Source organism: Eubalaena glacialis, chromosome 2, assembly GCF_028564815.1.
Source record: "Eubalaena glacialis isolate mEubGla1 chromosome 2, mEubGla1.1.hap2.+ XY, whole genome shotgun sequence".
Taxonomy (NCBI): domain Eukaryota; kingdom Metazoa; phylum Chordata; class Mammalia; order Artiodactyla; family Balaenidae; genus Eubalaena; species Eubalaena glacialis.
The window spans coordinates 19,443,498-19,468,541 of record NC_083717.1 but is presented as its reverse complement, the minus strand read 5'-3'; the positions used below and the strand labels follow the sequence as shown (position 1 = coordinate 19,468,541).

The following is a 25,044-nucleotide window of genomic DNA, read 5'->3' as shown; positions in this document are numbered from 1 at the left end:
TAATTAGGTTGAGGGCGGGACATGTTATGACCATCATACACTTGACTATCTTACCCTAGGGGTCCCCAGAGCCTGCTATTTCCCTACTGCTTTATAATATGCTATCAAGATTTATTAACCTATCCTATATTCAGAACACATAAAAGTCCTGACAAAAGGAATGCGTGTAAAAGTGTAAGGATACTAAAAGAATATAGTATTCCACTAATTAAAGTTAAATGTGAATTATTAGGAAAGACTCCCCAAAAGCACTATTTTTTTCCTTTAGGTTGAATTTTGAATGAAGGGATAGTCAAATATCAACAAAGAAGAGACAAAAGACTATGCCAAATGATAGGAAAGACATAGACATGGAAGGGGCAAGCCGGTGGTGGGAGTGGGAAGATTTTCTTTACTTATTTGAGGTAGATGCTAAAAAGGAGAGTGATGAAAACATGAGGATGATAACGTCAGGAAGAGCAAAGGACAGGTCGAATCAAGTTCCATGTGAAGGTGAGGAGTGCAGGCTTTATAGGCAGACCTATATATATATATATATATATATATATATATAGGCATATATACAGACAAAAAACACTGTATATTCTTCAATAGGAAGAATGTGTCTTAGTAAAAAAAAAAAACAGAGAGATTATCCTGATCACTTTGAGAATGTATTTAATTAGAAAATAAGAACAGTCATACAAGCTTAAGAGGTTTCTGAATCAGTGAAAAACGAAAAGCTTGGCCTGGCTATCAAATTGGAAAGGAAGACATTAGAGAGAATGAATTACAGGTTTATCTGATGGACCAAATGTAGAAAGGGGGAGACAATGGTGACAATAAATAAGAAATACAGTCCAAAGTTTCTTGCCTGGGTGTCATAAGGGTAACAAAGAAAAATTTAGCATCTAGAATTATCAGGTTCCATAGGTATCATGGTACACAGTTTGATAACTACCAATTAGATTTACCAAATTAATTATGTTAGTAAGGTTCTCATTATCCTTAGTTATGTTTTTGTCCTTATACTCTCATATAGACCAAAAAAAGTACATTAAAGTCTCCTGAATATTAATATGATTTTCCCTATTTCTCCTTATATCATCTGCAGATTTTGCTTTTTGAAGTGTTGATGTTATATAAGATATTAACAATTTTAAGTCTCTACTGCACACCTTAACATTACAAGTGGCCCTCTTTATCTTAATGCTTTTTGTCCTGAAATTAATCTTCCCTGATATCAAGATTACTAACCTTGTTTTATTTTAATATGCATTTGTGTGAGATACCTTTGCCTATACTTTTATTTTTTACTTTCTGAATATGCCTCTTGTAGACTATAGCATGAAGTTATGCTTTGTTTTGTGAACCAATCCAAATACCTTCTTCTTTAAGTAGGTGAGTAGAGCCTGTTTACTTGTACTGCTTTCACAAATGCATTTGATCTTAAGTCTTTTATATTATGCATTGTTTTATGAGTTTTAAAAAATATTTTACTACATGGTTTGTTTTCACTGCTTTTTTAAAAATGTGTATTTTTTTCTGATAAATTAGAAAGGTTTGTTTTTGTTCAAATGGCTATTTTTGACAGTACCTACTGATTCTTTACTATAAACAACTGTAAATTAATTTTCCTTCCCCACTCAACTCTTTATTACCTGATCACATTAATATTCTTAATGTCTCCCTCTGTACTGTTAAATGTTCTTTTATCTCTATTACTTGATTTATCAGCTTGAAATGATGTCTTTTGACCTAAGCGGGGAAATGGGAAACAATAAGGAATTCAGATTTTCACCTATAGTAGGAAAAAAGCAGCAGCACAGTTGGAGCAATCAGTAAGTGAGTGTTCAAGGAGGTGATACAACATAAATTTGGCTACCTTAAAAAACTGCATAAAAGATATGGAAATAGACATGTTTTCTCCCACACCTTCAAAGAATACACTGCTATGCCCTGTAGAGTCAAAGGAGAGAACCAGACATAAAGGAAAATGGTCAGATGTTCCGCGAGGATAACTTTCAACATTCCCTTTGCAGAGGGACAGTCCTGGTGCCTCTCCTATCTAGAACCTCCCCATTTCATTAATTCGTTTATAAAGACAGTGAGAACAAAAAACAAGCGCTACACACCTCTCCCTCTCCTGATGTTAGAGAATTCCTCACTTTCTCCAGCCCGTTTCTCACGGTGCGGCGCTCCACTGTTACTCCCGCCATCCTCTCCTCCGTGCTTTACTTCACCTTTGCCTTCCACTGCTGCCGCCTGTGTGTCCCCCCTGTGGCCATTCCCAGGAGATACTTGAACATCTTCAGGAAAACCAGAACTTTCCAAGGGCTGACTGGGATTACCACCCAAGTAATAGCGAAATGGTCCATTGTTTGACGTAAAGCTATCTAAAGACTACAAATGTAAAGCACGTAGTTATACACCACAAAGTTTCCATGACAATCGAAGAATGACTGGTTTTATAAAGCGGTATTTTTGTAATGTTATTATAGAAAATATTATTTTTCTAAAAAATGTCTTCAATTCATATTCTGCCTCCCATCTGTAGGGGAGAAATGGGATAGAGATGATTTATATACAAGCAAAGAACTGAGATGTTTGGCAGTGAACTGTGCTCGTGACTCAGTCATTCATCCAAGAAACATTTAAATATCCAGAGTTACTGTATTCAAAAAGCACTGTCACAACACTGTAAATCAACTATACTTCAATAAAATAAAAAAATAAATTTAAAAAATTTTAAATTAATTTAATTTTAAAATAAAAAATAGAACAAAATAAATTTTAAAAATTTAAAAAGCACTGTGTTAGAACAGGGGTGGGGAAAGACCAGGGGGAGGATGTAAAAACAACAAACATAAATATAGCCGTCAAAACCACCATAGTCGTTATCAGAAAATGTTGTCCAAGAGAAAAAAAAAAAAAATTCATGTACTTTTAATGGTTTTCCAAATGTTAGTTTTCAATACCAAATCTTAATTAACTGAAATTTGAAAAGTATTTCCACTTAAAATTTCAGTCCAATGTATTAGTCAATGTGAAGAACAGATTTATTTGTTTGAAATTATTCAATCTTCTTGACTGTTATCAATGTCTCAAACATAAGGACTAGCATAAGGAGTTCACCTTCTGCCTCTCATCCCACCTCTCTCAGAATATTTATAAATGTAAATACATTATAAATTATAATATTTAAACATTTTTGAATATTCAGGAATTTTATATATTTTTTAATTCACAAAAAAAAACAAAATACAAATGTTTAAACATGTTAGAGGTATGTTTTCAAAGTGGTGAACAGCATACACATCTGTTATTAACAGAAGTTATGCATGGAATTCTGATATATCACTTTGAAAATTTACCAATTAAAAAATGTCATTTTTACCTCTTCTTGTCCAAATTGCTCCATGGAATCACAGTAAACTTCACTGTCTGAATCACTCGTCAAATGCTGAATTGCTGAAACATCTTCAACATGATCATCATTTACATCTAAATATATACAAATGTCCGGGAAGAATAATTATTCTCTAATTGAAGACAAATGCATTTATTACATTTTCAAAATTTATCTGCTCTTTATTATTTTCATATTGGGAGATAAATTTGATTTACCATTTCATATTGGGAGATAAATTTGGTTTACTTTCTTTTAACTTACCAAAATTTTAAATTTAGTCAGTAATTTTTATGTAAAAAGATTACAGAGTATTTATCATGGAATTATAAAAAGACACTGTCCAGATCAAACTTATAAAAACCTAATAACTTTATAAGAAAAAACTGACTACCGGCTAGGACCCTAAATTTGGGATGCAACTGTGCACATTTGGTTGTTATATTAAGAAATGGTACTTCTTGGTTTCTCTAGTGAATTACAGCAATGTCAATAATTCACTGTATACACACTATAGGCTCACTCCTAGAGCCGTAACTTACCCTTATTTTGCTGACCTGAGAACAAAAGTATCTGAGTATCTGACCTGAGTTAAAAGAAACATCAGTAATAAAAGTAAAAATTTCAAAGATTTTATTTTAAAATTCCATACAAAAACATAATAAAAAATATTTCAAGAAAAATATAAAAGCCTTGGCCCTATTTTGGTCTTTCAAAGCTATAAACCCTTATAATATTAATAAACCTTAAGATGTTACTGAATAGAGGTTTTTAAAATTCTCAACAGCTCCTAAATATCCTAAAATTATTAAAAGAATATATTATTCATAGGAAAGAAGCCAGAGAAACAACTTTGATGGGACAGTACCTTGGTGAACACAGACAGCAGTTTTTTCAGTTTGCTCCAAGTTTTGATCTACAGATTTTACTGTCTCAGCGCCTCTGCCATTCAGGGAAGGACTGGCATGAATGTCGTTCTGTACACCCTGAACAAAGCTGTCTTTTTCATAGCCATTAGTGACAACGATTTCCAAGTTCTTATGGTCTGCAGATTTCTTCATCATTTTCATATCTTTTATGTGAAAATAGAGACATTCATAAAAATTCACTGTAGGAAAACTTCTGTACACTATGTTCTAATATCAGGTAGTCATTTCCCCAGCCTATCATAATCCATTTGAAGGGCTTCCTATGTGGATCAGAGAGATGGGGTGGGTGCTCTTTAAAAAGGGGTTAATTATATGCTGAGAGCTCACCCAAACTGTGTTGGTTTCAAAACTGCTTCAGTTCCCTGTGAATCTTCTAGAACCCCTTTTAAGAGATAAATCTCTTGAGGTCTTTTCACTCTTTCGGGCATAGGCAAATTGCTCTATGAGACCCAGCCATATATAGATCTACATAGCCAATAAAAAGAGCCTTCAAAGAAGGTATTATTTGTCAGCCTTTACTGGAAAGTGAAGGCAAAACTAAGCTGTATGGTTTGTTTTAGTGTCTTTCTGCCTCCCCTTTCTAAACTAGTCTCCCCAAGAGTCACTGGTACTCTTACTCACAAGGCCCCCCTAATGCAGTACCCCACGATTCCAATGTTCCCTCTTCATCAGAATCTCTGCCTGTATCCTATTCTCTGGAATCCATGCCATTCTTGACAAGATATTGAGAATTTAACTTGTCTCCTCTCCTTGGTAACATATGCATATTCATATTGGAAACAATACCGTAAATGAATACATTTCTAATGCAGCATTTCAGGCATTACATCTAGAGGAGTGGCCTATCCTTGTTTGCCTTCAATTAACATCAATCCATCTATGCTTAAGGTTGGCTGTCCCTGAACTCTGTAGTAGAGCCTCTTGGTCCACAACAAACCTGGTTATAGGGTCAACAGCCCACATCCCTCCACGTGCCCTAATCACACACAATGCCAAATAAGTCCAAACCTCTCCATAGCCTTTCGCCTTAGTTAATGTAGAGTGATTAGCTCATAACTCAAAGATTACCGTTATCACTTTGTTCTGCTCCTTTCACGCCTTCCTGGGCCTCTTCTTCCTCAGATTCAGCTCCACTATCACTGCTTTCAGCTTTACCATTAAGAGTTTTGGCATTTGGTGTAGAAGTTAGAACATTACCAAGATCTAAAATATGAAATGACCATTTAATCTATAATGCTATAACACACAATCATGTTGTAATTTAAAAATAATACTGTAATTCACAAATAACTAATAAAATAATCTTGAAGTAAAAAGTTAGAATTTTAACATATAATGAACAGAATTATTTTCTTTCACAGTAAATATACGTACATTACATTAATTCCTCCAGTTATCAGTTCACAACAAAATGATAAAGCTATCTTAAATCCTTTCTGAACAAGGCAGTGGATAAATTATTTTTATATTTTTAAGGTAACATTGATCAAAATGTGAAGTTAAGAGATGAATGATCTTTAATACACAGTAAATGAAGAGACAGTTGCTATAGGCTAGCATGCTGAAAACATAAATAGCTTTGGCCCTAAAAGCAATCTTATCAATATTATAGTTGGACTACATTAAAAAGTTTTTTTTTTTAAAATAACTTTATTTATTTATTTATTTTTGGCTGTGTTGGGTCTTTGTTGCTGCGCGCAGGCTTTCTCTAGTTGTGGCGAGCGGGGGCCACTCTTCGTTGCAGTGTGCGGGCTTCTCATTGCGGTGGCTTCTCTTTGTTGCGGAGCACGGGCTCTAGGCACACGGGCTTCAGTAGTTGTGGCACACGGGCTTCAGTAGTTGTGGCTCGCGGGCTCAGTAGTTGTGGCTCACAGGCTCTAGAGCGCTGGCTCAGTAGTTGCAGTGCACGGGCTTAGTTGCTCCGCGGCATATGGGATCCTCCTAGACCAGGGCTTGAACCTGCATGCCCTGCATTGGCAAGCGAATTCTTAACCACTGTGCCACCAGGGAAGCCACTAAAAAGTTTTTTATCCTTTTATTACCTTTAGGGCTTCAGGTGCACAACTTACATTATTATGTCTTTACAGTTAAACTTTTTTTAAAAAAAGCATTAGTAAATGTGATTAATCACTTAAAAAGGCAAATTGTCCTATTATCCAAAGTCATACCTTGAGAGTAAATACATGGAAGCTTCTCAAACATTAACATGGATAGGAATCACCTGAGATCTAGTTAAAAGGTAGGTTCTGAATCAGTAAGTCTGAGGTAATCTAAGATTCTGGATTGCCATAAAGCTCCCATGTGATGCCAATGCTGATGGTTACTAGACCCCATTCTGTCATATTGGGAATTATATTTCCGTAACTCTGAGATACTGAAGGCATCCTAAGTGGCTCTTGGCCAGAAACAGTGGTCTTCCTCCATAAACTTCTGGGCTTTATTTTCAATTATACAAGTCCATTTTGGATGCTCCCATGCATCCCAAATAACATATAAAGTCTCCATTCATCTTAAACAGTCAGGCCTATATTCTTATTCTTATTATATTCCCTAATTAGTAGAACTAAGGAGTAAAAATTCAACTCTATCATAGGCGTTATGGTCTATTCTCTCTTAGAGAATCATGATGGCAGCATAGCTTTTGAATCTCCCTTACTCTTTCCCTGACAACCAGAAAAAAAAAAAAAATAACAACTGACAAAAAAATAAATAAAAAACAGAAACACTCACCACCCACAGACACCTTCAACAAAACAAAGCATCAGGGAATCCCCAAAACCCCCATCAAATGGAGGGTTGCAGCAAAACTACTTGACAGCATCACAGCAGCTCTGTGACGAGAGTTGCAGAAAGCACAGAGAATTACTAATAAGCCCTACTTCAAAAATCCAAAAATCAACGTAGTACACCATATTAATAGACTAAAGGATAAAAGCCACAAGATTATCACAACGGATGCAGAAAAAGCACTTGACAAAATCCAACACTCTTTCATGAATATAACGCTGAAGAAATTGAGAATACAAGAGAATTTCCTCAATCTGATAAAGGGCATCTAAGAAAACTCACTAGAATCATACTTAATGTTAAAAGACTGAATGTTTTGTTGCTAAAATAAGGAACAAGACAAAGATGTCTGGGCTTCCCTGGTGGCGCAGTGGTTAAGAATCCGCCTGCCAGTGCAGGGGACACGGGTTCGAGCCCTGGTCCAGGAAGATCTCACATGCAGCAGAGCAACTAAGCCCGTGTGCCACAACTACTGAGCCCGTGCGCCTAGAACCCACGCTCCACAACAAGAGAAGCCACCGCAATAAGAAGCCCGTGCACCTCAAAGAAGAGCAGCCCCCGCTCGCCACAACTAGAGAAAGCCCGTGCACAGCAACGAAGACCCAACGCAGCCAAAAATAAAATAAATTAATTAAAAAAAAAAGGACAAAGATGTCTGCTTTTGTCATCTCTATTTAATACTGTACTGGAAGTTCTAGTTAGGGCAATCAGGCAAGAAAAATAAATAAAAGGCATCCAGACTGACAAGTAAGAAGTAAAACGATCTCTGCAGATGACATGCTCTTATACATAGAAAATCCTAAGTAATCTACAAAAAAACTATTAGAACTAATAAATGGTCAAGCAAGGTTGCAAGATACAAGATCAATATAGAAAAATTAATTGTATTTCTACAAGCTACCAACAAACAATCAAAAAATGAAATTAGAAAATTCAATTTACAATAGCAGCAAAAGAATAAAATAACTAGCAATTGAAAGAAATTAAAGAACATTTAAATAAATGGATTAGAAGACAATATTGTTGAGATGACAATACTTCCAAAAGTGATCTATGATTCACTGCAATCCCTAACAAAATTCCAGCTGGCCATTTTTGCAAAAACTGACAAGCTGATTCTGAAGTTCATAGGGACATGCAAGGAATCAAGAATAGTCAAAAATGGGAATTCCCTGGTGGTCCAGTGGTTAGGGCTCTGCACTTCCACTGCAGGGGGCATGGGTTTGATTCCTGATCAGGGAACTAAGATCCCGCAAGCCGTGTGGCATGGCCAGAAAAAAAAAAGTATAGTCAAAACAATGTTGAAAAAGAACAAAGTTCGAGAGCTTACACTTCCTGATTTCAAAACTTACTATGTATATATATTCTGAAAAAGCCCATGTGACATAGATAATCTGTTCTACTGGGCCTAAATGGCTACTTTTAACAAGATTCTTTATTTAAGAAACAAACTCAAGATTGCAAACTGTCTTGCAGCTTGGCAATATCTTACAAAATTGGAAACACTCATCAAACGCCCACATCCTTTGATCCAACGATTATATTTCTAATATAATTTCTTACAGATATACTTCCACATATGTAAAGTGACATCTGTACATGGTTACTTTCAGCAGCATCTTTTGAAGATCAGAAGAGGAAACAATCTAAATTCCATTAGAGTGGTACAGGTCAAATAAATTATGGTATAGGTCTGCATCCCTTACAACTCTTGGATCTAGATATGATTTGAAATCCAGAGTTTTCTAATTTTGCAAAGGTCATATACTATACATAATGTATAGTATATGACACCTTCAACAGAGTCTAAGACAGCTCTCACTAAAAAAAAAAAAAAAAAATTAAGATATTTGTAGCAAAATATAAGAGCCGTACAAAATAGGATAAAAACTTAAAATAGCCTCATGTCATTTAAGGTCAAGGTTTGCTCCTCCTGTTCATGTTAGGACAGGTTTTGCTCTCAAATGGGTTATCAAAAAAGCTTTATCAAGCCTTTTGAACTCTTAAATTATAGCTAAGGGATTATGGATCTGAGCCTTTATTATCATTTTTCACTCTTCCTTGTTTTTATAGCTAGTTGTTTCAACATTTGCCTCTGGCAGTAGGCTGGACACAACCAAAGCAGGTCCTGATTTATTCCCCTCTGCATCCTAATAACACACTTCACAAACAGAAAACATTTATTTTTTTTTTCTGACTTGAATAAGTATGAATTATAAAGAAGATTATTTGTTAATATTTGACCCCTCTAGGTAGACAAATCAGATACAGAGGGTGTGGTACAGAGTTATGCCCAGTAAAAGTCACCATCAGTTACTATGGCGGACACAAACTGCAGGCCTTATGACAGAACAGGAAGATTACTGTTTCGATCAATTAGTAAAAGATGCCTTGTGAATGGAATGCCAGGAAAAAAAAACGGATGGCCAGGCTGATTTTTATTTAAAACATATATAATTGTCATTTAGAATGACTCCTACGAGCTCATTTCACTCTGTTTTCTAAAACAATTTAAAGAGCAAATGTTTATGGCTAATACCAGCAAATCTGCAGATTATTCAGCTCCTGCTAGTACGTAAAAAGATAAGACTTTCAATTCATTACTGAGAACATGAAAACAGAACTCTAAAAAAAAAGACCAAGTGAGGTGAATTCACTGACGTCTTGTTTTAGCTAGCTACACTAGAGTTAAACCATACTATAAACATATTCACTTAAAATTAGCTAGCAAGTCATTTCAGTCATAGCAATATAATAGCTAATATAATTAGCTAATATAATTCATAAAGCAAAATAGAAAATATGAAATATGAATCATAAAAATAAAACCATGAATTCTGTTATAATTTTGTATACAAATGAACCGTCTGTCATGTTTTAATAACCTAAGGGTAAAAATTACCGTTTATACCAACAAGCACCTACTGAATAGCACAGGGAACTCTGTTCAATATTCTGTAATAACCTAAATGGGAAAAGAATTTGAAAAAGAAGAGATACATGTATATGTATAACTGAATCACTTTGTTGTACACTGAAACTAACACAACATTGTTAATCAACTATGCTCCAATATAAAATAAAAATTTTTTTAAAACTCTGAAAAAAAAATTAGGGTTTATAATATTTTGGAACTTTGTGCAATGTATTTGCTTGAAAGAAAACTCTTGAGTGAAAAGCCCATAAGTTATATAAATTTATGCAGAGTTCTTTTGGCATATAAATTTTAAACCAAAGTTTTACATGGATTTCATTATTCCTACCTTCTAAGTATTTAGAGATTTTCTCCACTCGGACTGGCATGTGAAAGTAAAAACAAAAATTAGACATATAATATAAATATTAATACATGCATAATATATCAGCTGCTGAGTGAAAAACTAGGTAAAAGAGTCCAACCTGAGGTTAAATCAGAACTTCTGCCACTCTTTTTGTCTTCTACAATTTCATAAAACGGACCAATGACATGTAGCAATTCTTCAACTTTTTCAGTCATTGGCATAGTTTCAAGAATCTGTAATCAAAAGAAACAAATCCTGTGAAAACAAACTATTAATGTGATCCACACTAGCACCAAATAATATATTTATAATTTACTTACCGATAACTTTGAGATTTGAAGTGCTTTTATAGACTCCTGAAAGTATCTATGTTAATTACATATTGATGCATATACCACCCTAGGAAAATTTCAAGTAAAGATTTAAAAGCGTTCTCATTTTGAAAACTATTTTACATAAGCTTCGTGTAAAATTTTATATAATAAGCTATAGATTGTGCATTAAGCACTAAAGGCACTAATGTAAAATAAAATAGAAAATTGTGGGGTTAGAGTAAAATTATTATGTCTGTTCTTTAACACCAAGGTAGTGTTTTTAAAAGGGTGTTAAGTAAAGTAGGAAATGGCAACCACTTTCAGACACCTTCATAACTACGGGCCAATTTAGAATCATCAAGTTTAAAGAGCAAGGTAAATTAGGTGAAAAAGTATTCAAATAAAGAGCCATCAACTGACGACTGACAAAATAAAGTATTTCTATATATGGAATATTTTGCAGATATTAAAAAGACTAAGATTAGTTCTGTGTGTGCTGACTGGAAAAATATCTATAAATTTTTTTTTACAGGCAAAAAGCTAGTAGCTGCACAGTATGTTTAATATGATACCATTATTGGTTTTCTTTCTTTCTTTAAATAATAGGATATATATATACACACATGTCTTTTCTGTATCAATCTACAAAATACAATTAAAAGTAATTACCACTAAATAGTTAAAATGGAGGGAATGAGGAAAGATTATAACAATATTTAAAGAAAAAAGAATGTTATCAAACCAAAGCTGTACGTTATCATTCTCTCTCTGCTTTTGAAAGACTCCTTTGTTCTGCTACTGATATACTTAACAGCCAAAAGAACTAAGCTCTGACTTCTTTTATAGAAAAACAAAGTCCACCAAATAAAAACTGAAAATGTAACAAAGTGCATAACTTTGAGCAATGTAGAAGACATTAAAACAAAACAAATTACTCTGAATCTACCAAATAAAAAGTACTACAGAGATTAATACTATCAAAGCATCTGGCAAAAAAATATTCCTTTTTTACATATTTTCTCTATGTTCAAAGATTATTTAAGATTATTATACAGATCTAGATTTCACAACTTCTGATCCATTACCAACATATCAAGACAAATGTTCCTTTATAAAAAGGCAGTAAGATCATCTTTAAAAATCCATGATTTCTTCATTAATTTGCTCCTTGAAGAGCTAGTTAATAAAGAATGCCCTCTTACTAGTTACCAGAGAAACCAAAAGCATCCTTGTCTTATTCTGCTTCTGAAGGATTTTTGCATTCACAGAAAAGTGCTTGTTACTGATAAATCCAGTGATAGAAACATCTCAACTTATGAGTCAACACTTGTATGAGAATACTGTTGGGCAGTCTTGTTACCTATTTCTCATAAAAAGTTTCAAAACAGAAATGTTTTCAAGACAGCCCAGTTAAGTCCCACACTCCTGAGTAAGGGAAATCAGTATTTGAAAAGATTCCTATCTATATACTTTCTGCAGAAGTCAACGATAGAGAAAGATAAGAAAGATGAAAAAATGAAAACATGGGACTTCCCTGGTGGCACAGTGGTTAAGAATCCGCCTTCCAATGCAGGGGACACGGGTTCGAGCCCTGGTCCGGGAAGATTCCCACATGCCACGGAGCACCTAAGCCCATATGCCACAACTACTGAGCCTGCGCTTTAGAGCCCACAAGCCACAACTACTGAGCCCGTGTGCCACAACTACTGAAGCCCACGTGCCTAGAGCCCATGCTCCACGACGAGAAGCCATTGCAATGAGAAGCCCACACACCACAACGAAGAGTAGCCGCTCGCCGCAACTCGAGAAGGCCCACATGCAGCAACAAAGACCCAATGCAGCCAAAAATAAATAAAATAAAATAAATAAACTTATTAAAAAAAGAAAAGAAAATAGCATGTCCCCACAATGTGGCACATCTGAAGGAAAAAACATTTACCTTAAGATGAACTTTAATGAGACAGATAAAGCCCTGATAAGCTCAGTAATCTAGATTCTATATTCTAACATATTACAATCTCTTTGTTCCTAAAAACAAAGCAGCTAATTTGCCCGATAACAAAACTAAATCAAAGCTGCTCTAAATAGGGACCTCCCTGGTGGTCCAATGGGTAGGACTTTGTGCTCCCAGTGCAGGGGGCCCAGGTCCGATCCCTTGTCGGGGAACTAAATCCCACATTCATGCCACAACTAAAGAGCCTACATGCCTCAACGAAGATCCTGTGGGCCACAGCTAAGACCTGGCACAGCCAAAATTAATAAATTAAAAAAAAAAAACTGCTCTAAGTAGTTTTATTTTCTATTGTGAATTATTTTCCCTACCTTTTTCATTTCTTCAACGTATGCAATCATGGCTTCCTCTTTGGTCATATCACCCAATGAATTCCAAGCATCCCTAGAAATAAAAATATCCAATTAACTACAGAAAGACACCTGATTTCAATTGCTCAGAATACAATTTATCGTTATTGCTATAGGATCATTAATTTAAAACAGGCTTTACTTAAAGCTATATTAATGTTTCCAAAGGATCTCTTTAAATGCACCACCTTGAAGAAAAATATCACAGTGAATAAAATGGCAAATTAAATAGTAGCTAAAACTAAGAAGTAAAAACCTATCTATAGACCATAAATTATAGGGAGTACATTATATAGTCTCTATAATCTCTATATAGATTATAGAGACCGTAGACTGTTCATAATTATTTGCTAAGAACTCTTTAAAAGTCTTTATATCATTATAAATAACAGTGACAAAAATGAACATTTTAGAAACTCTACATGAACTGTCACAGTCATGTTTCAAATGAACAGAAGTTTTGGTTAATTTTTTTTTTTTTTTTTTGGCTGCATTGGGTCTTCGTTGCTGCACGTGGGCTTTCTCTAGTTGTGGCAACCAGGGGCTACCCTTCGTTGCAGTGCGCGGGCTTCTCATTGCGGTGGCTTGTTTTGTTGTGGAGCATGGGCTCTAGGCGCCGGGGCTTCAGTAGTTGTGGCTCGCGGGCTCAGTAGTTGTGGCTCACGGGCTCTAGAGAGCAGGCTCAGTAGTTGTGGCACACGGACTTAGTTGCTCCGCAGCATGTGGGACCTTCCCGGACCAGGGCTCGAACCCGTGTCCCCTGCATGGGCAGGCGGATTCTTAACCACTGTGCCACCAGGGAAGCCCATGCCTGCGTTCTAGAGCCCGCGCGCCTAGAGCGCATGTTCCACAGCAAGAGAAGCCACTGCAGTGAGAAGCCCGTGCACCGCAATGAGGAGCAGCCCCCGCTCACCACAACTAGAGAAAGCCCGCAGGCAGCAACGAAGACTACGCAGCCGAAAGTAATAAATAAATAAAAAATAAATAAATTTATATTAAAAAAATAAGAGTCTAACACTTGAAAAATGGAAAAGGTTTCTTACTTCTAAAAAAAAATGAAAATGTGAGGGACAGGAAAATTTTAAAGCCTCAAATAATGAGAAGAGCCCTTTGAAATTTTTGCCTAAAAAGAAAACCTCTCATTTTAGAGATATTTTCCAGAAGCAGTTTAACTCCACCAAAGGTCAATTCTGAGGAAAATCATTAAGTAAATAAATAAATTTTCTTCAAACAGCTTAAATAACATATTGCTCTTACATTTAACCTAATATGACTAGTCATAAAGATCTTAGAGGAAAGTACAGGACTAAGAAATCCTCAAAGATGAGGTATCACCTCACACCAGTCAGAATGGCCATCACCAAAAAATCTATAGACAATAAATGCTGGAGAGGGTGTGGAGAAAAGGGAACCCTCTTGCACTGTTGGTGGGAATGTAAATTGATACAGCCACTATGGAGAACAGTATGGAGGTTCCTTAAAAAACTAAAAATAGAACTACCATACGACCCAGCAATCCCACTACTGGGCATATACCCTGAGAAAACCATAATTCAAAAGGAGTCATGTACCACAATGTTCATTGCAGTTCTATTTACAATAGCCAGGACACGGAAACAACCTAAGTGTCCATCGACAGATGAATGGATAAATATGTGACACATATATACAATGGAATATTACTCAGCCATAAAAAGAAACGAAATTGAGTTATCTGTAGTGAGGTGGATGGACCTAGAGACTGTCAAACAGAGTGCAGTAAGTCAGAAAGAGAAAAATAAATACCGAATGCTAACACATATACATGGAATCTAAAACAAAAAAAAAAAGGTTCTGAAGAACCTAGGGGCAGGACAGGAATAAAGACGCAGACATAGAGAATGGACTTGAGGACACGGGGAGGGGGAAGGGTAAACTGGGATGAAGTGAGAGAGTGGCATGGACTTATATATACTACCAAATGTAAAATAGCTAGTGGGAAGCAGCCACATAGCACAGGGAGATCAGCTCGGTGCTTTGTGACCACCTAGAGGGGTGGGATAGGGAGGGTGGGAGGGAGATGCAAGAGGGAGGCGATATGGGGATGTATGTGTATGTATAGCTGATTCACTTTGTTATACAGCAGAAACTAACACACCATTGTAAAGTAATTATACTCCAATAAAGATGTTAAAAAAAAAAAAAAAGAAAGAAATCCTCAAAGGAGTTTAAGGACTTCCAATGCAGGGTGAAGAAACTTAGCCATCAAAACATGTGGCTCTTAAAGACTTACTCTGCCAATTAGCATACTCTGTTCCTGACGTACATGACGTATGGTCATGTTAGACATCAGACATCCTGTTAGACATTTGTCACCTCTTCAATAGTGTTTAAGAACATCAAATGTTAGTCAACTGGAAACATGGCAGAGGTATTTTGTGATTCTATTAAATATATTAAAAATGAAATTTCTATTCAGGTACAGTGGGACAGGAGTGACAGCTTAGATAAAAAGTAAGGCAGAACCTGAGTCATGCTCCTAGTTATTTATTATCTCAATGGCTCAAAGCAAACAAGGTCACCTGACAAGCAAGAGGTCACTCTTCTTCTTGGCAGGAAAAAGAGGCAGAAGAGTCTGTTGTTTCTTTAATGTAGTTTGGGACTTATTCTTGGCATAATAAAAAGAACAAACTCCATAAAAGGAAACACTAATTGAAAATGCTTTTATATCTTTGATAAATCTACCTCTTTTGGTTTTATTGTCTTCTTTTCTTCCCCAAGACCTTCCTATTTGTGTGAAATTGTGTTAAGAGCACACAGAGGGAGCTTCCCTGGTGGCGCAGTGGTTAAGAATCTGCCTGCCCATGCAGGGGACACAGGTTTGAGCCCTGGTCCAGGAAGATCCCACATGCCGCGGAGCAACTAAGCCCATGCGCCACAACTACTGAGCCTGTGCTCTAGAGCCCGCGAGCCACAACTACTGAGCCCGCATGCCACAACTACTGAAACCCGCGTGCCTAGAGCCCATGCTCCGCAACAAGAGAAGCCACCGCAATGAGAAGCCCGCGCACCGCAACAAAGAGTAGCCCCCGCTTACTGCAACTAGAGAAAGCCCGCGTGTAGCAATGAAGACCCAATGCAGCCAAAAATAAATATAGAAATTTATTAAAAAAAAAAAAAAAACCCTTGTTTTTTTTTACATAGAGGATAGAGGATAAAAATGTATCCAGTACCTAGAATACTTTGTGCACAGAATAATCCATAACCACATAAGTAACAGTCATATGATAATTATGTCATTAAACTCAAAATTATTTCATAGCTCTCTACATAAAATTACCATTTATATCTTCCAATAGGATCCCAGAATCCAGGCCTTGATAGTTTACAGGGTCCTTCAGTTGCCTGCTTATAAAAGCTATAGAACTTGAGCATCATTTCATTTGTTGGCTGGAATGAACCTATTGGAAACATACATTAAGTAAGATCACTTGGAGAACACAATTGATGAGCTAATGCTTAACTTACTAACAGTTACTTTTTAATATTTCATTAATAGTTCAGACAATTTATTCTTATTTTACAGAAACAAAAGTTATGGCTCAGTTTATTTCTTTGATTTGAAAAAACTCTGAGATTTTACACTTTAATAACAACACCTAATATAGTTCAATAAATAAGAGAATAAACGAATAAACATGTTGTAGATGTAACCAAAATAACTGGCAAATGTCATTTTAAAAAAAACAAATAAATTAAAATATAGAATAACTGTATCATGCAACTGTAATAAGGTATTTCTATTAAAAAATTGTGACAAACCACACTGACTAGCACAAATGAAAGTTAAATGTATACTCTGCTTAATAAAACTGCAACAGTAAGAAATTCAACTTCTCTTGGCCAAATTTCCGATTTCTCAGGGGATTAGGAACTTTGGCTAAAGCCAACCAGTGTGTACTGTGGTAGAAAAAGAATTAATCCAAGATAAAACAGATTTCTCACTTCCTACCTCCGTAGTTTTGGACATGCCAATTTTTTGAGGATCAGTCTTCACATGTTTCTAGCTTATCAATAAACTTTTTTATGTTCAAAGTTTTCAAATTGTTTGAACAAGTGCTATAAGTTGCAATACTCTTAATGAGAGAGAAAAATTGGAATATAAATGTTTTATAATAACTAACTGGCTAAATAATTATGATATACATAAATTATGGGATTATTTATAACTACCTCCCTTAAAATTTTTACTGTAGAAAAATATATAAAATAGCATGAGAAAAAAAAAATAGCATGAGAAAAGTTTCAAGATCTACTATAAAATGAGAGTTAAACAGCAGTTTAAAACAGCATATACAGCACAATCCATTTTTACAAAGTAAGTACTTATATACTTAAAAAGCAGAGTAGATGGAAACATGTCAAAATGTTAAAAGAGGATAGATATCGCTGTCATAGGCATATAGATTACTTCTAGTTTCTTTTTTGCTTATTTGCATTTTTTAAAAATTTACATTTATTGTGCATTACTTTTGTTCCAAAATTTATTATGAAAACAAAAATTAAAACTGTAAAAAGATGTTTTTAAAACTTCATAGGGCTTCCCTGGTGGCACAGTGGTTGAGAATCTGCCTGCCAATGCAGGGGACACAGGTTCGAGCCCTGGTCTGGGAAGATCCCACATGCCACGGAGCAACTAGGCCCGTGAGCCACAACTACTGAGCCTGCGCGTCTGGAGCCTGTGCTCCGCAACAAGAGAGGCCACGATAGTGAGAGGCCCGCGCACCGCGATGAAGAGTGGCCCCCGCTTGCCGCAACTAGAGAAAGCCCTCGCACAGAAACAAAGACCCAACACAGCCAAAAATAAATAAACAAATAAATAAATAAATTTATTTAAAAAAAAAACAACTTCATAGATTGCATAATAATCTGATAACATGTAGTAATCAAAAGCTAGTAGTTTATAAACATTGTGAAAATTACAACACAGACAAGCTGAGAGCTGGTGTTTCAGGTTTGGCCAGGAGTGAGTAATTAATTCCAAAATCACAATAATAAATTATCTACACAATATATGCTCATTTAGGAGTATCCATTAGATACAGTGTTTCAATGATACAGTCTTTATATAGCAGAGGGGAAAAAAATGGAGAAACTATAGTTAAAAATGGTTACCTAGGACTTCCCTGGTGGTGCAGCAGTTAAGAATCTGCCTGCCAATGCAGGGGACACGGGTTCGATGCCTGATCCGGGAAGATCCCACATGCCGCGGAGCAACTAAGCCCGTGCGCCACAACTACTGAGCCTGTGCTCTAGAGCCCACGAGCCACAACTACTGAGCCCGCGTGCCACAACTACTGAAGCCTGCAAGCCTAGAGCCCATGCTCTGCAACAAGAGAAGCCACCGCAATAAGCCTGCGTGCCGCAACGAAGAGTAGCCCCCGCTCGCCGCAACTGGAGAAAGCCCGTGCACAACAACAAAGACCCAACGCAGCCAAAAATAAATAAATAAATAAATAAATTTATTTATTTAAAAAAAAAAAAATGGTTACCTATTTAAATGACATAAACCTAAATTTAAAACATCAAAAGCCTCATCTCATAATATCTTCAGTAAGTTAATCAACTGAGATTTAAAAGTTTATTGGTTAAGGTGAGTAACATATACATTAGGTTAGAGCAAAAACTAATAACATATATTGAATGTATTCTGTGTATAAGACACTAGATAAAGTATAGTCTCTGTCCTCAAGGTGCTCACACACAACATCTTACAGAAAAACCTGAACAAACTTTTTGGCCAACCCAATACATTTGATATGTATGTGTTTAAAACATTATATAGGAAAATAAATTTCTAAAGGTCAAGGTCATACCAAACATAGGTGCTATAGGATTCATTATAACTTTATGCCATAGATAAAGATTAAGTAACAAGCAACAAAAAAACTATAAGAATATTTGCAAAATAATCCAGGACAGATGACACAACTTAAAAGTTCTACTGGGCTTCCCTGGTGGCGCAGTGGTTGAGAATCTGCCTGCCAATGCAGGGGACACGGGTTCGAGCCCTGGTCTAGGAAGATCCCACATGCCGCAGAGCAACTGGGCCAGTGAGCCACAATTACTGAGCCTGCGCGTCTGGAGCCTGTGCACCGCAACAAGAGAGGCCGCGATAGTGAGAGGCCCGCGCACGGCGATGAAGAGGGGCCCCCGCTTGCCACAACTAGAGAAAGCCCTAGCACAGAAACGAAGACCCAACACAGCCATAAATAAATAAATAAATAAATTTTAAAAAATAAAAAAAAATAAAAATTAAAAAAGAAAGTTTTACTATAAAACTATTTAATGATTAATTATAACAATACTTCTGCTTCAATTATTATCAATTTAGTTTCAGGACATAATAGTACAGTACCGAACATTGCCCCACCCAGCTGCCCTTTGGCAGAGGTTCTTAACTTGGCAATACCTTCTTAAATGTTATATAAACACAAACTGTATTTACACTTATATGGGTTTCCTAATAAGTGATATATGGTGTCAGCAAAGATAGCAAACTATCATCAAGTCTAGCTCTATCAATTTTCAAAAAATATAAAAACGTGTGGTTTAGAAGTAAGGATGAAGGTACCATTTAAACAAAACTGTTAGAATCATGCCTTCCTGTAAACTCTCTTCATCAGACATTTAAAAAATCAATACCTAAATAAGTTCCTATGTTATTTCTCTACATTTTGTTCATTCACTCTTTTCTTTCAATCCCTCATATGTCCTCCTCCAATTTGGTGTTTGAGATTACAAAAGGAAAGCTATTTTGTGTATATTTGTTTTCAAAACCTTTTGTATCTGCACTTAATGAATGTTTGTTAATGGTATTGAACATTCATTACTTAGCCAAATGATAATTAATGAAAATAGGGAACATGACATTAAATACTATAGTAATATATTAGTGTTATATTCAGTTAGTTTTACACTCTGGCACAATGATAGTAGTTAAAAGTATCATTAAAAAAATACACATTTATTGTGGAAAAATATACGTTTATTGCAGGAAGATATGAAGTGAAAAGTCAAATTCCCCCTTTCCAAGCCTCTCCACCGAAAAAATATTTGAATAACGGCCTTAAACTTCCCAACATTTGTCAAAGACATAAAATTACAAATTCAAAAAGCTCTGCAAAACCGCAAACAGCATTAATATGAAGAAAACCATACCAAGACAGATCATAATCAAACTGCTCAAAACCAACCATAAAGAGAAAAATCTTGACAGAAGCCAGAGAAACGACAGGTTAAATATGAAAGAACAGCTCCAATGACTTTTCACCCAAGTTGCAAAGGTCCCATATGAGTATGAAAAAGAGAACACTAGGACCACAGAACAGGTTTTTTTTTTTTTTTTTGAGTAGTAAATACATATGTACTTTTTAAATAAGAGAAATCGTTTTACAAATGAATATAGTTGTTCTTTCCTTTCTTTCCCTTCATATCAAAAGTTTTCAAAAAGTAGACTTTATGAGTATGCGGCCCTAGGCATCCCCATCCCAGATTTTTTAAAAACATACCCAAATCCGCAGTCATTAAGGGACTTTTCTTTTCGACAACAATATAAACTGCTTAAAATCTGAATAATATATTTGTCTCAGGCTTGAAAGATCAGCAGGCAATTAATTCCCATCCGACACCTCCCCTTCAGTTACATGCCTTTTCAACGCAAAAAAAGAACTAGGTTAAATAAGCAAGACTAGAAGCAGAAAGAAGGTTAAAGGAGGTGAGATTCAGAAACTGGGGCCTCAAGCCTCTGCAGAAGGCTTGTCCAGCCGGGCCCAAGTGCACGTACCATTTTTCGGCAAACTCTGGATCACCTTCACCGCCGCCTCAAACCGGGTTTCATGCACGGATCTCGTGTCCGCCATCTCCAGCCTCCAGCGCCGGCCCCGGTCCCAAGGTCTGTCGGCTGGAATCAGGCAGCAGCAGCAGCACCAGCTTTCCCAGGAGCCTGCATGAAACTGGAACATGGAGCGCAGCCGCGGATCAACATGCCCAAAGGGAGGAGGACCCGGAGCGCAGCTGGTCAGTTCCCCGTGGCCCTGCCCTATCCAGGCCACACAGTCTGAGATGGCCCGGCTCCTTCTTCCTCCCGGGGGCGTGACCTAGGCTGGGGAGGCCGGGCCGCCCAGACAGAAAAACAACTCACCGAGAGGAAGAGCATCTCTAGCAGAAGGCGGAGGGGCCCCGGGCACTGGTGGTCGCTGTGCCGCTGACCCGCCCGCAGGACCCTGGCGGAGCGGCCACACCCCCCATCCCGGCGAGGTCCGTCTGTCCGTCCGCGCCCTCCCCGCAGCCCCGCCCCAGAGTCTTGGGGGGACCCACTCGCTACCGCCACCGTCGCAGCGCAGCAAACTCCACCCACCCGCCCAGCAGCCTTGGCGATGACGCGCGCCGTCTGTCTGTCCCTGGAAAAGGGCCGGAGAAAGCGGAAAAGAAGAGCAGCGAGATGGATCGGCGGAGGGCCCCGGGCTCGCTGTTTGAACAGGCCCGACCGATGTATCGGCGCCAGGGCAGCCGAGGCGGGGTTGCAGCGCGAGTGGGCACCGCTGGGCAAAAAAATGACTGTGGTCCCCAGCGCCTGTCCTCTCTTAGGTTAAGGTTTGAGAAAGGTGATGGGACTTAAGCAAAGAGCTTTAGATCCAGAGAGGCCTGGTGCGAACCTTAAGTTCTGCCATTTAAGTTCTGCGACCTAGGGCAAGTTACTTAGCCTCTCCAGCGGCAATCTTCCTAACACCCGAAAGGGTAGATGAAAGGATTAGGGATGCTGGATGGAGGTGCTTAGCAGTGCTGGGCTCGCAGGTCTTTGACAGCTTTAGCCGCCCCGAGACAAGGACGTCCGAGCAACAACCAAAGGAGAGGGGAGGTTGCCCGCTACTTAGACTGGGCGGGGGGAGGGAGAGCATCTTCCCTTGCACCACCCCCGACTTCGATCCCTAGGGATCCGGGCTCCGTACAGCTCCAGCCCGAGCTAATGGGCGACAGGGCGTGGGGGAGGGGCGAACGAGGGACCTGTACGGATCATCAACCCTAGAAAGAGGTACCCTGGGCCTTCACCTTTCTAGCACATCGCCCCCCGTCCTCAGGCATCTAGGAAGCGCCCCCAGGCCCAACGCGGGGGTACTGCTATAGGTTCTGGGGGTGGAGTCCTGCGGCCCGGAAATCCCAAAGTCGCCAGGTCCCTTTGTCAGTTCGGGATGGGTTAGGAGGGTGACTAGTCCAAATCTAGGCGCAGACTCTTAAGTTACTCTTCCCTTGGAGCCGCAGTGCCGGCATTTACCTTGGTATTGCCGGGCAAGGCCTGTCCGGTAAGGTCCCCGACGCCCGCCCCTCGCCCTGCCCCGCGGGCTTGTGGGAAATGTAGTCCCCGCTCCGGGCGCTTCCGGACACCTCCCTCTGGCGGCGGGCGTTCCTCCCACCTGTTCCGGTTCGTTTTCTCTGTCCCGCAGATGCTGGAGCTGTTGCGACGGAAATCCCGCCTTCCTGCTGCGTCGCACTTTGTGCTACTTCAAAACACCACATCCGCTTCCAGCCAAAGGGATAGACGCTCAGTGGTGCCTTTCAGAGGTATCCCGGTGGGACTGGACTGGAGTCGGAGAACTGGGGTCTTATTTCTTGCTCCTGATGCTTACTAACTTTGAAATCGTGTGCTTTCAGATTACCGTCCAGGTAATAAAAACTACGGCTTACTGAGTGCCTGATATTTGCCAAGCACATAACATGTATTCCAAAAACGCTGTAGGGTGTTTGTCAATGAGGAAAATGAACCATATTAACTCATTTGCCCAAGGTCAAGTAGCAGTAAGTACAGGAGTAAGTAGACAAAGCCAGGAGTCAGTCAATGCAAAAAACTCTTGCTTTATATCTTGGACTTTTTCCAGGACACCAGAGTGAAAGAAGCTAAGTGTCCAACTAGGGAGATTTTATGTGTTTAATATCTACCGCTTCCACTACTCTTTCCTTGCTCTTTTATTATATATCCTTTTCAGTTCCAGTCAGTCGTGCATACTTATAAGAGGGCTTGGGTATTCATTTCGTATCTAGGACTCCATTTTAGCAACTGTTCATTAAAGCTATGTAATAAGCGAATTTACAGTACATTGGTCTTTAAATTATGATGAATAAGAATTTTTCTACCAGTGACTTCTGTTGTATTTCCATTTGCTGGTACTATGAATTTCCAATCAAGGAGAATAGCATAAGGAGAAAAGAAATTGAGGCTATTCAGGAAAAGGTATTTAAAAAGCTCCTTCTTGTAGCTGTGCTGGTTTAGATGTGGTACTTCCTACTGAAATGTAATGATGAACATGATGGATTGAATCAGTTCCTAAGGTGCCTTCCAATTATGTAATCCTGTAATTCTACCTAAAATATATCTCATGGAACACTAATGCCTTTTAGTACTTTCAGTACAGTGCCTAATATGAAGCATTTATTTTAAATTGAGATATATTGACATATAACTATATTAGTTTCAGGTGTACAACATAATGATTCGATATTTGTATACATTATGAAATGATCACTGCAGTAAATAAAGCATTATTGATCATGTATTTCTACAGATATTTTAATTAAGAATGGGTCCACTTCTTACACATGACCACAAGAAAGGTAAAATAGTACGTTTAAGGGTTTTAAGAAACATAAAGGAATAAATATTAAAATAAAAAGGATTCTTTTAGGTGCTCCGTCCTTTACAAACATTTTAAAAGTCCTGCTATGTCTCATGTAATGTAATTGACACTGAAGTTACAAAGCCTTTCAGGGAACTCAGTCTAGTGTGGGAAACAGACATGTAATGTAATAATTACACCACAATGCAGAAATATTAAAACTGAAAGATATAAAAAACACTGTATTATGTGTACCAAAAGTCAACTACAAAAGTGTTCATAATAGCACTGTTTGCTAACAGCCCAAACCTGGAAGCAACTCAGTGACCATCAACAGTGGAATAGGTAAATATGGACTACTGAAGAGCAATGAGAGCAAATGAACTACATCTGTTCAGCATCTTCTGTGAATCTCAGAGGCACAAGGAAAAAGAATCTAGATTCAAAAGAGACCATATTGTATGATTTTGTCTACATAAGTTTCAAACAGGCAAAACCAATGTATGTTCAAATTCAGGCTGGAGGTATAGTGTCTGGAAATGGGAAGAGGGAACTTTGAGATTCTAGTATTGTTCTATTTCTTGAGTTATGTGCTTCTTACAGGGGTACAGGGGTATGTTCACTTTGTGTAACTACTGAAATGCATAACTAAGATTTGTTTATTTTTCTTTGTATATGTTATCCATCCTTCAATTAAAACTTTCATTTAAAAAATTTAAGTGCCATGGGAACAAGAGAAAGATTAAATCTATGTGACAGATGAGGGGGATGTCACAGAGGAAGCAACTTTTTAGCTGGTTCTTCTGGAATGGGGAGAGAGTCATTCTAGATAGAGGTAGAAAAGCTAAAACAGGTGATCATTTTGTAATGTATAGAAATATCGTTATCACTATGTTGTGCACCAGGAACTAACATAGTGTTGTAGGTCAATTATACTTAAAAAGAAAAACAAACTCATAGAAAAAGAGATCAGATTTGCAGTTACCAGAGGTGGGAAGTGGAGGGAGGAGGAATTGGATGAAGGTGGTCAAAAGATACTAACTTCCAGTTATAAAATAAATACTAGGGATGTAATATACAACATGATTAATATAATTAACACTGCTGTATGATATATGTGAAAGTTGTTAGAGTAAATCCTAAGAGTTCTCATCACAGGTAAAAAATACTTCTTTTTCTTTTTTGTTTATTAAACTTCCTGTGATAATCATTTCAAGATGTATGTTAAGTCAAATCATTATGCTGTACACCTTAAACTTATACAGTGCTGTATGTCAATTATATCTCAGTAAAACTGGAAGAAAAAAAAGCTAAAACAGTACACCATATGTGATT

General features: G+C 37.6%; 1 protein-coding gene across 4 annotated transcripts in view; it reads right to left on the bottom strand.

Annotated features, from left to right (window-relative positions):
• Positions 1-22,455, bottom strand: part of ACBD5 (acyl-CoA binding domain containing 5) — a 35,149-nt gene extending 12,694 nt beyond the window's left edge. The window contains exons 1-9 of one of the 4 annotated variants that reach the window (XM_061179300.1): positions 22,374-22,455; positions 20,886-21,054; positions 16,380-16,500; positions 13,022-13,094; positions 10,504-10,618; positions 5,386-5,520; positions 4,257-4,460; positions 3,377-3,483; positions 2,115-2,382 (exon numbers count right to left, since the gene is read on the bottom strand). In XM_061179300.1, coding sequence (XP_061035283.1) covers positions 2,115-2,382; positions 3,377-3,483; positions 4,257-4,460; positions 5,386-5,520; positions 10,504-10,618; positions 13,022-13,094; positions 16,380-16,500; positions 20,886-20,961 — 1,099 coding nt within the window. In that variant the 5' untranslated portion in view covers positions 20,962-21,054; positions 22,374-22,455. Of the gene's footprint in view, positions 1-2,114; positions 2,383-3,376; positions 3,484-4,256; positions 4,461-5,385; positions 5,521-10,503; positions 10,619-13,021; positions 13,095-16,379; positions 16,501-20,885; positions 21,055-21,242; positions 21,436-22,373 lie in introns of those variants that run through there. The other 3 variants (XM_061179303.1, XM_061179305.1, XM_061179296.1) reach the window with 3 other exon arrangements.
• Positions 22,456-25,044: the final 2,589 nt, after the last annotated feature.